General features: G+C 37.9%; 1 protein-coding gene across 1 annotated transcript in view; it reads right to left on the bottom strand.

The window, feature by feature from the left end:
- The window catches only part of LOC124607058 (condensin complex subunit 3), a 186,449-nt gene extending 173,975 nt beyond the window's left edge, over positions 1-12,474 (bottom strand). Inside the window, exons 1-3 of the mRNA XM_047139234.1 lie at positions 12,262-12,474; positions 12,001-12,183; positions 4,795-4,932 (exon numbers count right to left, since the gene is read on the bottom strand). Coding sequence (XP_046995190.1) covers positions 4,795-4,932; positions 12,001-12,183; positions 12,262-12,378 — 438 coding nt within the window. The 5' untranslated portion in view covers positions 12,379-12,474. The remainder of the gene's footprint in view (positions 1-4,794; positions 4,933-12,000; positions 12,184-12,261) is intronic.
- Between the last annotated feature and the right edge of the window lie 1,594 nt (positions 12,475-14,068).

Genomic DNA, 14,068 nt, shown 5'->3' with positions numbered 1-14,068 from the left:
GAATATCAGACCAGCTGTGTGGCTGGATTGAAGAGTTTTTAGCAAACAGAACACAGCATGTTGTTTTCAATGGAGAGACATCTACAGACGCTAAAGTAACCTCTGGCGTGCCACAGGGGAGTGTTATGGGACCATTGCTTTTCACAATATATATAAATGACCTAGTAGATAGTGTTGGGAAGTCCCATGCGGCTTTTCGCGGATGATGCTGTAGTATACAGAGAAGTTGCAGCATTAGAAAATTGTAGTGAAATGCAGGAAGATCTGCAGCGGATAGGCACTTGGTGCAGAGAGTGGCAACTGACCCTTAACATAGACAAATGTAATGTATTTCGAATACATAGAAAGAAGGATCCTTTATTGTATGATTATATGATAGCGGAACAAACACTGGTAGCAGTTACTTCTGTAAAATATCTGGGAGTATGCATGCGGAACGATTTGAAGTGGAACGATCATATAAAATTAATTGTTGGTAAGGCGGGTACCAGGTTGAGATTCATTGGGAGAGTCCTTAGAAAATGTAGTCCACCAACAAAGGAGGTGGCTTACAAAACACTCGTTCAACCTATACTTGAGTATTGCTCATCAGTGTGGGATCCGTACCAGATCGGGTTGACGGAGGAGATAGAGAAGATACAAAGAAGAGCAGTGCATTTTGTCACAGGGTTATTCGGTAACCGTGATAGCGTTACGGAGATGTTTAACAAACTCAAGTGGCAGACTCTGCAAGAGAGGCGCTCTGCATCGCGGTGTAGCTTGCTCGCCAGGTTTCGAGAGGGTGCGTTTCTGGATGAGGTATCGAATATATTGCTTCCCCCTACTTATACCTCCCGAGGAGATCACGAATGTAAAATTAGAGAGATTAGAGCGCGCACGGAGGCTTTCAGACAGTCGTTCTTCCCGCGAACCATACGCGACTGGAACAGGAAAGGGAGGTAACGACAGTGGCACGTAAAGTGCCCTCCGCCACACACCGTTGGGTGGCTTGCGGAGTATAAATGTAGATGTAGATGAGGTGGCATGGCCGCCACTGCAGTTTATACAGCAGGGAGAAGGAGGTGGACAATCACCCTGCATAATTTACAAAGGGGCAAAATCTAGACTCCTCAAATGACTAATAACCTCCGGTCAGTTATTATCCAGTTCGTGTTGTTTGGCCTGTTGATGGCATGCAGCTTTATGTGCCACTTTGGCCCCTCCAGATGTCCACCACATGCAGTTCCCTTTGCAATGTCTGCTTGGAAACTTGAAATGGCAGCCATTCGTTTTGGTTTTGAACCTGATTGCCATTAATATGGCTTGACATTTTTCTGTTGTTCCTGTTGGCTAGGATCCTTATGACCACAGTTGTTACACAGTGTTGATGGCTGTGAATGCTATATCATTCACCTGTAGATATGTTGGAGGGTCTGCACTGATACTTAGATAAAGTGGTTAACTTCATTCACTATGAGGTACTGGAAACATCCGAACTCAATAACGCTTTTCTGCATTCAGTTACATCTTCATGTCTATGCACCCTACTGTGCTACAATTATTCTAATGTTTCAGAAACTAACCGTATAACTGCAGCATAAGTAAAGGATGTTTATAAATCAATATCGGGGTTTTAACACATTATAATATTTGTTATATTAAACCTACAGTTATAAATGATACGTCAAATGAAAGAGCAACTCAAACAGTTTTACCAAGAACCTTACAAATATTCAATGTGAGCACTAATTGTCACACGGCACATATCAAGTCTATAGCCAAGATCTTCCCAAACATTGATAAGTGCGTCTTCAGTGATTGTAGCAAGAGCTGCTTCAATCCAGTTTCTTAATTCAGGGAGGTCTTCTGATAGCGGAGGCACACACACACGATCCTTGATGAAGCCCCAAAGGAAAAAATCACATGGCGTTAAGTCGGGTGAACGTGGACGCCATGCAAAGCGCGCCCTGTCATTGTGCCTCTTTGCGGCCTATCCAGCGCTCGGCAATAGACTGTGTGTGCTGTGTGACAAATGGTGCTCACATTAAACGTTTATAAGGTTCTTGGTAAAACTGTTTGAGTTGCTCTTTCATTTGACATATCATGTAAGTTTAATTTAATAAATATAAAGTGTTAAAACCATAGTATTCATTTATGAACACCCTGTACAATACAAAAAGTTGATAACATGTTGCACATTAGTACTGCCACATGCTGAAAGCCCCGAACCACAGTACTGTAGCATGCAGCTACATAGGAGCCAAAACAACTCAATCCATTAGATTATTGTGTGGTAATTTGTTTTCTGCATTTGAAGGGGAATAATGCTACAACAACCTATGGTGAGATTGTGGAAGTGAATGGCAACAAGGCATCATAACACGAAACAGTGGTTAGGTGGTTCAGACATTTCCAGTATGATCAAACAAGTCTGAATGACAAAGAATGAAGTTTTAGACTATCTGTGAGAAACTAGGAATCACAAGAGAAGCAGCATATCATAACCTAGACAATAGCAGAAAAAGTGAAAATCTGTCACTGATCTGTTTCCAGCATCTTGCACGACATTTTGAAAATGATGGAAGTCGTCCCCCACTAAGTAACACGACTGCCTACAGCCGTTACGAAAGCCTGCTGAACTGAGGCAGCACAGTAAATGTTGAAACTCTCAGACCAATCCAGGTAACATATTTATAGTCGCCTAGTCACTATGGTTGAACACTGGGTGTATGACAATAACCACAAGACAAAGGAACAAAGCAAGTGATGAAAATACCGAGTTCACCAGCACCAGGAAAGGAGAAGACTAACCATCATCAGGGAAAGAAATACCGAGTGTTTTGCAGGCCTCTCACAGTGGCTCAATGGCTTTGTGCAAATCTTTCAACTGGACCTAACCTACCCTAGATATCCAACTGGGAAAAAGGGACCCACTGTTTAGTGTGGTGCAAACACATTTTGATTGCAAAGTGCTATCTGTAGCCAGCAACAGGGTGAGTGTGCTCCATGACAACACTTGCACTGGACAGTCACACTTGCTGCTTCTTTGGGATATCAAATTTTGCCTCAGCCCCATACACTCTTGACATAGCATACAGCAACTTTTACCTCCTCCCTGCAGAATTCTACAATGAAGATGTCCTTCTAGTCATGCATTGCTGGGAACCATGTATCACACTGATGGGTGATATGCAGTGAAGAAAACACCATCATCAAGTTTCGTGGTTGCATCATGATTTTTTTCGAGGTGATAACTACAAGTTTACGATTATAGATATGCAGTGAAGAACTAACACCATCATCAAGTTTCGTGGTTGCATCATGATTTTTTTCGAGGTGATAACTACAAGTTTACGATTACCACTAGCACACACGATTTCCTTTGAATTATTTCTATTGCTGCAATAACTTCTTGATTATGGTTAGATTTAGATAAATAATGAAAATATTACAAAATGTGCAAAATTATGGCACTTAAAAATGAAAATCTATCAAACATTAAATATAACAGTTTGTAGATGATTGACTGTAGTATTCAAAAGCTCAATTTTCGGACATTACCCAGAGGGTCTCCGAAACAAAATATTTTCTAGTACAAATCACTGCCGTTTATAATGAAAGAAAAATAGCAATATTTCATCACAAAACTCAAAAATTTAGCAAAAATTTGCTAAAAAAGTTTTAATAACGTGTTTACATACCAATAGGTACCAAAATACGAGTTATTATGGTAGTTAAGTAAAATTAACAACAAATAACTTCTCTGTGGAACAAGTACAGTGCAGGCTGTATACTTTTGTTTGTTCATACTTTGTTGCAGCCACAAAATGGCAAATAGTTGTCATGGCTGACTTTTTGTTCTTCAACCTTCTACTCACATAGTACAAAAATGGGGAATTGCACAGCCTTCAAATTTTAAGTGTGCCGAGCACAAAAAGTGTACTTGAACCAAATATTTCCTTTGAATGACTGTCAAGCTGGCATGACATTGTCCCATTTTATCCACTAAGCTGAGCCTACTTAACAGGGTACTGGCAAACTGAACACTTCTCCTACCATGTCAACTTCATTTTTGTTCATTGGCTTTCACCTGTTTACTGGGACAATTCCACACTTTTCAAACCCAAAGATCAAGTTTTGGATCACTGACCATTTTAGACCCTTTATCAGTTCATTTACTAGTACAGGAAATACTTGTTACCTTGACAGAATAGAATTCTATTTAAAAGAGCAAGACTTTTTAATATAATTAATAGTAAGTAGCAAAATAAATAAAAACTCAGACTAAAATTTTTTTGAGTCAAAGTTACCCCAAAACATGGACCAATATTACCTCACTGTGAAATATAGTCTATTTTGTACCAAAATCAAGTCTTAGAAATTTCTTGTTTTGCACCTCAATCCAAAAAAGAATCTCATTATCAACATTAAAATGAATTCTGTAACAGATGAACAGATGCAAGATCGAACACTAGTATTCTCCTTTGATTAACACCTCTCATGTGACAAGTGCTGCTGCAGTGGCAGATGCATGAACTACAGAAACAGTGCACAAGTAAAGTAGATAGTGCTGCCACCTAAGGATGTTCACTGACGTTTATATGAGATTTTTCCCCCTCTGGACCAATGTTACTTCAGCTGATGGCACTGCTAGTTTCATTTTAAATTTAATTATAACTGCAGTACAATTCTCATGACATTCTACAGTCCCCTACTGAAAACACCAATAAAAACTGAATTTTTTGTACCTCGAGCATAAATTTTGCACAGCTTAGCTTAATTTGATGAGATGTTACAACTTTCAGTTAAACTCACCAGTAAGCGCTGCAGCATACACTCCGTTATTTTCTCACAAATATTGACATCCAGCTCAGCTTGGCCTAATCGATTCATAATCTTGTCAATCATCTGACAGATTCTGTAACGTACAGCTTGGTTCTTTGCCTCATGATGCTGTAACAGCACAAAGATGTGAAAACTGTGGCATAAATTAGTGCAGAAGATGCAATTAAAACACTTGTTCATCACCTAATATTACATACTACAAATCTCAACAGCACATGGATTTTGTAATGTCTGCACCATAACGTACATTTGCGAGGTATGCACTACAAATAGGAAGGCACTTAATGTATGAGCTTTCAACAAGACTGCTGACATTATTTCATTTCTCCTTTGTTGCTTTCCTCACCCTTCCTCCAATATTGTAAATTTTTCTTGCCTCCCTCCTACTCTTAATGTAAAATTAACTTATGGTCTCATTAGGCAATGATGCAATAAGAGGTGAACAATGACTGTCCTTATTGGGAATCTGTAGCATTACTGTTCAAGAAAAGGTCCAATACTGAAGCAGAGCCTACAACAGCTATTTTCCAAACTATGTTAAACTGGTTTTATGTGACAAGCCAATCTTCAGCAGCTCAAAATCAATAGCCCCTCTGGTGTACAATTATTCTATGATCCACTGAAATTGTATACTGTTTTCTCTGAGACCAGTAAAATAAAGAAAAATTGGAAAGATTATCCTGCACTTTTTTCAATGTAAACAACAAATATCACAGAATGCAAAACATTCAACGTCCATAAAACAATACTGGTATTTTCTGCAATAATTAAAGCAAAGCCCTGGAAAATGTGGATGAAGGTGACTTGACTGTCACCCATGCCCAGCTCACATTAATTCCAAGATAAGAAACCTCGCACTCATACCAACTACACTACACATTCATATCTCAATCATGTGTCAGTTGCCTTTACACAGCACATTTTTATGATGCACCACAATCAGTATCAATTTTTCAAAAAGCAGTATTTCTATCAATTAGTTACACAATATTGAATGATTTAGGTACCTGGCAGATTAAGCATTAAGAAGTATGACACATTAATTCATAAACACCAAATAAAAAAAAACTGCAAAGAGTAATAATCTTCTTTCACTTTAAACTTATGCTGCATTGTTGCAATTCAAAAATTTGTAAGTTGCTTCCAGTACAAAGCAAAAGTAATTTTATGCCTCAAAACACTTATCGGCTCTGTTCCATGTGACTTCCAGATTACAAAAACTGCACATACATACAATAATCAATTTTTTTCAGGATTCAAGACTGACTTATTGATCCATCATCAAGCATTTTCCATGCAACTGATGTATTTTTTACACACATAATACAGCTGTAGAATAAGTCATATGTTTTGAACATGTTAACGGAATACATGTGGTTGATACTAGACACATGTAATAATCATTAAATACAAATTCATCACCCAGAATGGGAAAAGGAGAAACAGCATGTGTAACACATACACATGCTGAGAACAATAGTTTAACAAATATACATCAGATGTGTTTGAATGCGTGAATCATTAAGTATCAATGCGCTGCAAAAATAAAGCATAAGAGTAAGACACAAACATTTTAAGAAAAGCTCAAATAATACAGTGGTCGGAACATTCAGCAGTTTCAGAAAATTGGATAATTTTTATCACAAATTTTAAATGCTTCTATGATATAGAAGGCTTTTTATTCAAAACACTTTCTTGTAATATTTCTGAACTGGATGTCAATCAACTGCCTTTAATGTGTATCATACTTATGTACAGACACTCACAGTCCATGGCTGTCTTGGTTCTCCTTAATATGCACAAAGCAGCAGAGCATGGACAGGGATCCAATTGTCTGTATTTTGAGCTTTTTTAAAGTATTTCCTACATGATACGGTGTTTCTTACTTCAACAATCCACCTATTGGCCTTTTTCTATCAGATGAAAATTCTTTTCACTCCAGATGAATTGCCCCATAAAAGCATTGCTTACATGAGGTGGTTGTGAAACAATGTGTAACAAAGAGTTCAGCAGTATCTTGTCAGTCATACAAGACCTAAGTTTACTTAGCCAATAGGTGACCCAGGCTTACTTTGTGCGTACATAGTGAGCTTTCCAAGTTAATTCTGAACCAAGATGAATGCCAAGAAGTTTAACTGTGGTATTACTGTTGTAATTGTTACAAAGGGCAAAAGGAATATTTACACTTTTAGGAAGGTTGATTTGTAAATCATTTACTCTGAATCGTATATAGGATATTCAGAGTTATTGCACACCTTTCTGCTCAAGTGTATCCAACAGCCTATCAGCTATAACAGAGGTGGTGTTATCTGCATATAATACGGATTTACATAGCATCATATTGGGCAAATCATTTACAAAAATTATGAAAAGAAAGGTCCTAGCACGGAAAGTTCTGGGACACCTCATGTGACACAAAGTGTGCGTGATTTGTTTTTGTTAAAATATACAGTGTTTTCTCTCACTAAGGTAAGTTGTAATTATAGGTAGTACTTTGCCTTTAAAACCACAAAAGTAAAGCTTTTTTAGTATAATTCTGTGGCTGACAAAATATAAAGCTTTACTAAGGTCTATGAGTGTGGCATTTACAAGAAGCCTGGCTTCAAATGCAGACAAAGTGAAAGAAATGATATTTTCTGCTGTTTTTAGATTTGATAAACCAGGTCCGAAACCATATTGAGAATCACTAAGAGTCTTGTTAGCAGACAGGTCTACATTTTCATCCACACTCTGCAAACCACCGTGAAGTGCATGCAGAGGGTATGTTCCACTGCACCAGTTATCAGGGCTTCTTCCCATTCTGATCATGTGTGAAGCACCAGAAAAATTACAGTTTGAATGCCTCTGTGTGTGTGTGCTGTAATTATTCTAACCTCGTCCTCACGGTCCTTATGTGAGCAATATGTAGGGGGCTGCAGAATATTCATAGAATCGTCATTTAAAGCCAGTACTTGAATTTTGTTAGTAGACTTCTTGGGATAGTTTACATCTATCTTCAAGGGCCTACCAGTTCAGCTTCTTTAGCATCTCTAACACTTTCTCGTGGGTCAAATGAACCTGTGAGTGTTCGTGCTGCCTTCATCTGTATACTTTGAATAGTCCATGTTAATCTTATTTGGTACAAGTTCCACATACTTGAGCAATATTCTAGAACAGTTTGCACAAGTGATTTGTAAGCAAACTCCATTGTGGACTGATTGCACTTCCCCAGTATTCTACCAATAAACTGAAGTCCACCACCTGCTTTACCCACAACTGATCCTATGTGATTACTTCATTTCAAATCCCTACAAAGTGTTACACACACAGTTGGCCAGTATCAACAGTGCTCACCGATATCATAGTCCTAAGAATACTACGTTTTTTCATTGTGAAGAGCACACTTTTACATTTCTGAACATTTAAATCAAGTTGCCAATATTTGCATCAAACTGAAATCTTATCAAGATCTCACTGAATACTTCCAGCCCCTTCCAGACAGTACTTCATAATTGATAACTGCATCATCTTTAATAGCCCGAGGTTACTATTAACATTGACCACAAGGTCATTATTATACAACATCAACATCAAGGGTCTCAACACACTTCCCTGAAGCACATCCGAAGTTACTTCTACATCTGATGCCAACTCTCCATCCAAGATAACATGCTGCAACCTCCCTACCAAAAACTCTTCAATTCAGACACAAATTTCACTTTATATACCATAAGATCAAATTTTTGACAATAAGTATAAGTGTGGTACTGAGTCAAATGCTTTTTAGTAATCAAGAAATACTGCATTTCTTGATTTAAAGCTTACAGTAAATGATGGGAGAGAAGTAAGAGTTGAACTACACAGGATCAATGTTTTCGGAATCTATGCTCGTTGGCATTGTGGAGGTCGTTCTTTTCAAGATACCTCATCACGTCAGAGCTCAGAATATTTTCTATGATTCTACAACAAATCTATGTCAATGATACTGGACAGTAGTTCTGTGGATCACTTAATTTTGCAACTGATTGCTTGATATAATTTAACTGGTCCCCTCTCCATTCACTTATGTAGAAGAAATGTGTTCACGTAGGAAAAAGAAAGCCTCCTTTGGATTCTTTTAATATTTGTAGTTCGACTCAGTTGCTGTCCAGGACCCGATGACAGAAAAATTAATGAACTAGGCACTGTATTCATTTCGTGTGATGTTAACACTATAATCATCGTTTTTATTTTCTTTGCTTCTCCCAATTCAGTCTTTACAACATGCCAAGCAGCTTTACACTTGTTGTGGGACTTATTAGTCTATCATTAGCTTACACTTCGCAAACCAGATTTCTTTCCTGTATTTACTCTTTAACTTTATGTAGGTGGCTTTGTATGCAGCACACTCTTTATCATAATATATCATAATTTATGTTCTACCTAGGGAGAGTGGGTGTGAACCACTTACAGATGGAAGTAGAGCCATATTTTTGGGCTGCTGCCTTATTTCTTTTCAGAGCCTTTGGACATCAGATCTTAAAAATATCTGGGTGCACACTGATAAAAACTGCAAATGCATCCCCAACATTCACTTTCAAGCAGAACGTCATTCCATCTAATCATCCACAACTGTGTCACTGCAGCTGTCAATATTTTGATCGCATATTGGCCCAACATACTTTTCTTTGACGCAGTCAAATATAGGCATGTTAATTTTTTGTTTTAACCATATACCTTCATGGTCTAAAAGAATAAGTATTGAACAACCCAATGTCACATAGGTGTTTTTCAAAATTGATGATCATCAAGACAGGATGTCAGCCTTGTTGAATTGTTGTTAAAACAATATAGATCATGCGATCTTTTTAACATATTCAATAGGTAAGATGCTTCATGTCTCTAGCCTTATATCAATGTTTATGCCTCCAAACACTAACATTATACGCGTGCACAGTTTTTCAAAGTATAAGATCATTTTTTCTAGAACCTCTATAAATAATTCACTGTCACTATCTGAAGTACATTGCACTGATACGAGCTTTCACATGGGAGATAGCACTGCAGCTGCTTCAGGTACATTTTTGTACAGTAATCAGCACTGTTAAAGACACTATATTGCACATCTAGGTCATTACTACAATATATCAAAGCTCCACTATGCTGTTGTGTTCTTCTACAGAAACCAGTGACTAAATCAAAGCCAAGTGGTATATACAAATCTGACTGATCTTCATTTAGGCCTACACAATGTTCATTAACACATAATATGATGTTTTCATTCTTTCCAAAAAGAATACCTAGATCATCAATTTTATTTGTTAAGGACATGATTTTTATACGCATGAATAAAAGCAATTAATTGTTACATAATGGTTGCAGTGAACTGTTCAGCAGTTGTGTATCATTTTGAGAACTTCCCTTGTGAAGTTTCTTGAAGCTGGTTTTCTCAGACACACTGCTAGCTTGTTGACGGTGCTGGTAACAAAGGAGGTTCCCTAGGGGCTAACTGTAAGAAATCATTACTCGATTTTGACAGTTTTCTTGCCCCCGAGGATACGCAAACTGAAGCTTGTTTGCTGACACACAGGGTCTGGCTGCTTGTTTCTTGCATCATCTTAGCAAAAACCAAAGAGGTATCAGTTTACATTTTCAGTTGATGTGTTAGTTTCTGCATTCTTCCTTTTCTGCTAGGAATTTTGTGAGGGGCTAGAGGATGGGTAACAGCCTCAGTGCATTCCATGGTCTGATCACTATGGCTCAGACCTCATTTCAAGCCTTTTTCTGAACTGCAACAACATTTATTACATATAATTATTTTTAAGTATATTTAACTGAATTAGCAAGGCTTTTACACAGATTACGTTTTCCTCTTGCATCGAGATGTAACCCAAGTTTTTTGTAATGATAACTTTGTTGTGGATGGTTGGTACTTATTACATGGACTTTATCACTCATACCAACCATTAAAATGTTACCGAGATTAAATACAGATTTGGTACAACTTGGCTTGTCATATCAATATGGTATTGTACATAATATTAGCACTGTATGGTTCATCACCCATAACTGTAGCATTGAAATTTCTTCTTCGTTAGTTAATATCATTAGCACCTGCAACAACTATCAGTAAGTCATTCACTACGAAGTCACCAACGAGATCTTATGCTTCCTTCACTACATCTTCAAAATGTGCATTTTTTTAGACTATTGCTGATGCTCTATAGTCCAAGGATAAAATCTCATTAATGACTCGTGCACAGCCACACCTATGGCTTTCACTTAACAGAAGTATTTTATTACTACACTTCAGCTCCATTAGATGATTTGGCGTAGTTGTCACATGCATGCGAGTTCTACTGGTCTTATAAGTAGTGTTTTTAATCATGAATGTGATTACTGAGACAGACTATCTCACTGGTGTACTGCTAGACTAAGGTTTAACACCTTGTTGACAAAAGTGTCATCAGAAATAGTAAAAGATCCAATTATGTAGTAAAGGACGGTGAAGGTCATCCGATTTGTAAAGCCAAGGTTTCGCCTTGAGTGATTTAAGAAAATTATGGAAACTTAATCTTTATGGCAAGACAAGAATTAGAACTGCTCAATCAAATACAAGTTCAGTGTCGTCCCAGTGCACTAACCAACTGTGTGTTTTCATGAGCAAAATTCAAACTATCCAATATTCACTACATCTGATCCATTAATAATCAGAAAAGAAGTTCAAAAGATTCAATTTCACCTCTCATTCAAGATAATAGGCTGTCTCTTTTCATAGTTCACTACCAGTTTGCCATGGCTATGTGAAAAGCAGTGTCACCATTCTATGTACCACGGGGAGAAACACCTATGCTGACACCATCTGCAAAACACTTCAGGCATAATCGTCGGTTTACTTGCAATAAATCTCTCAATCACGTAGACCTATTACAAATGACGACCTCGAAATTAGACTACTGCTTGTCACATGATACACCACTCATCGCTTTTCCTGAAACAAGAGCAGTGAGCTAAGTGATATCGTGCTTAAACATTTCGTGCTTAAACATTTCTTTTTCAAGTCATGGAGCGAGAATACAAGTCTGGCTACACTCGCAAATCTACAGTTGTTTCTTTGATCATTCCTTGTGAATGCTCACAAAAGTTCAAGGACATAGTAGGATTAAGTTCCTCCTCGGACCAAGCTATGCGACTGTATATTAAGGGATTTATTTTTACCTCTAGCATGAAGTTGAATACAATTTTCAGTAAATCGTTCATTTCTTCTTCGCCATCATCATTCATTGCTGCACAAAACGTTGCAACGAAATCCACTGAACGTTCAACAACTGGTGACTTCTCATCCTGGACTAGTATTATCTTCAGACACTGAAGAAATTCTTGACAGAAGGTCTCCCCTTCCTGTTTCAGAAAGTTCAAGCTTTTAGTATTCAGAAGTGTGAATTTTAACTACAGTGATGACGAAAAACGCAAACTTACATCATTGTACTTCTGTATAAGTGTCTTCGCCAAAGTTTGATGATTTCTCGTGCTAAACTGAGCATTATTGAAAACTTCGCGGACCGACAAGTCCACTACAGTAGTCCTCGGTCCCATATCGTAAACAAAACGTATACAGATGACAGTACGAAAATACAACTTTTCTACATACAACAACGTTCGTCAAAGACTTCCATAGACACACTTCCCGAGTTCCCGCCTTTAGTTCAAGAACTTCAAACAAGTCAACGACATTAATAAAGTTTCAGAACTGCCAACATTAAGGGGAGTATTCCGCGCCAGCGAAACGCCTGGCTGAGCTGACATTTCGGACAGGAAATTGACATCACGTGAACATACTCATCCGGCTGCAGAGAACACTTGACTGCGCGTGTTCTGTCATTCTGAAAGTAGCTCAACAACATTGTTGTGGTGACGACTGTCACTGTTTAAACAATGCTTTTCCTTGCTCATTGCGTTAATTTAAAAAAAAATGAGAACCTCCACAATGTAAACACATGGTAAAGGTAGAATGCCTAAACTCTTAACTGGGGACTTACATGAGTTTCTGGGTTTACATTGTTTACGAGAAGCGCGGGTAAGCTGCTACCAACATCACAGTGAACGCATTATTGTAGCCAAGATAGACGTGAAGCCCACTCTTAACACGGTAGCAGAAGTTAACATGCCAACTAGGTGCGCAGATGATGAAGAGTTTGAGGAAATGTATGATGAGATAAAAGAAATTATTCAGATAGTGAAGGGAGACGAAAATTTAATAGTCATGGGGGTCTGGAATCCGATAGTAGGAAAAGAAAGGGAAGGAAAACGTTACCAATAAATAATATATTAAATTACGACGGCCGACGGACGTGGGATTGGCGCCGCAACTTTGGGGGCCGATCAATATGATACATTCTACTGTAGTGAATGTAATTATGTATGTGCCTAATTGTTGTAAAATATTAATGCCTATATGAATTCGTTTACATGTACAACAACAAAACCACACCTTGAGGAGATCTGGAGAAGAAAAAGTGTAGAAAAGAAAAAGAATTACGTGAAAGAGAAATAACAAAGGTAAGGCCCATTGTGCGAGCATCCTGCGTAGCTCTGTGTGGAAAATCGAACCCATATGCACATGAGATACCTTCAGTGAAAAAATAGTAAGTAAAGTGCAAATTAAATTGTGTGTATTTGTGTATTTATATGTTTATTTTTGGAGGGGATTATTATTCGTGTGTGTACCAGTGTTAAAGATTTGTCAGTGGCATAAAGTGAATTACGAAGCCCAACAGACGAGAGAAGGTGAATATGGAATGGGGGTAAGGAATGATAGATGAAGCCACCTGGTAGAATTTCGCGCAGAGCATAACTTAATAATTGCTAACACTTGGTTTAAGAATCATGAAAGAAGACTGTATACGTGGAAGAGACCTGGAGACACTGGAAGGCCTCAGATAGATTATATAATGGTAAGACAGAGATTTAGGGACCAAGTTTTAAAATGTAAGACATTTCCAGGGGCAGATGTGGACTCTCAATTATTGGTTATGAACTATAGATCGAAGCTGAAAAAATTGAAGAAAGGTAGGCATTTAAGGATATGGAACCTGGATAAACTGAAAGAACCAGAGATTGTAGAGAGTTTCAAACAAAGCATTAGGGAATTATTGAGAAGAACAGGCGAAAGAAATATAGTAGATGAAGAATGGGTAGCTTAGAGGGATGCAATAGTGAAGGCAGCAGATGATCAAGTAGGTAAAAAGGCGAGGCCTAGTAGAAATCCTTGGGTAACAGAAAAAAA

The sequence above is a fragment of the Schistocerca americana genome, chromosome 3 (genome assembly GCF_021461395.2).
Source record: "Schistocerca americana isolate TAMUIC-IGC-003095 chromosome 3, iqSchAmer2.1, whole genome shotgun sequence".
Lineage (NCBI taxonomy): Eukaryota > Metazoa > Arthropoda > Insecta > Orthoptera > Acrididae > Schistocerca > Schistocerca americana.
This window is presented reverse-complemented; position numbering and strand designations above follow the sequence as displayed.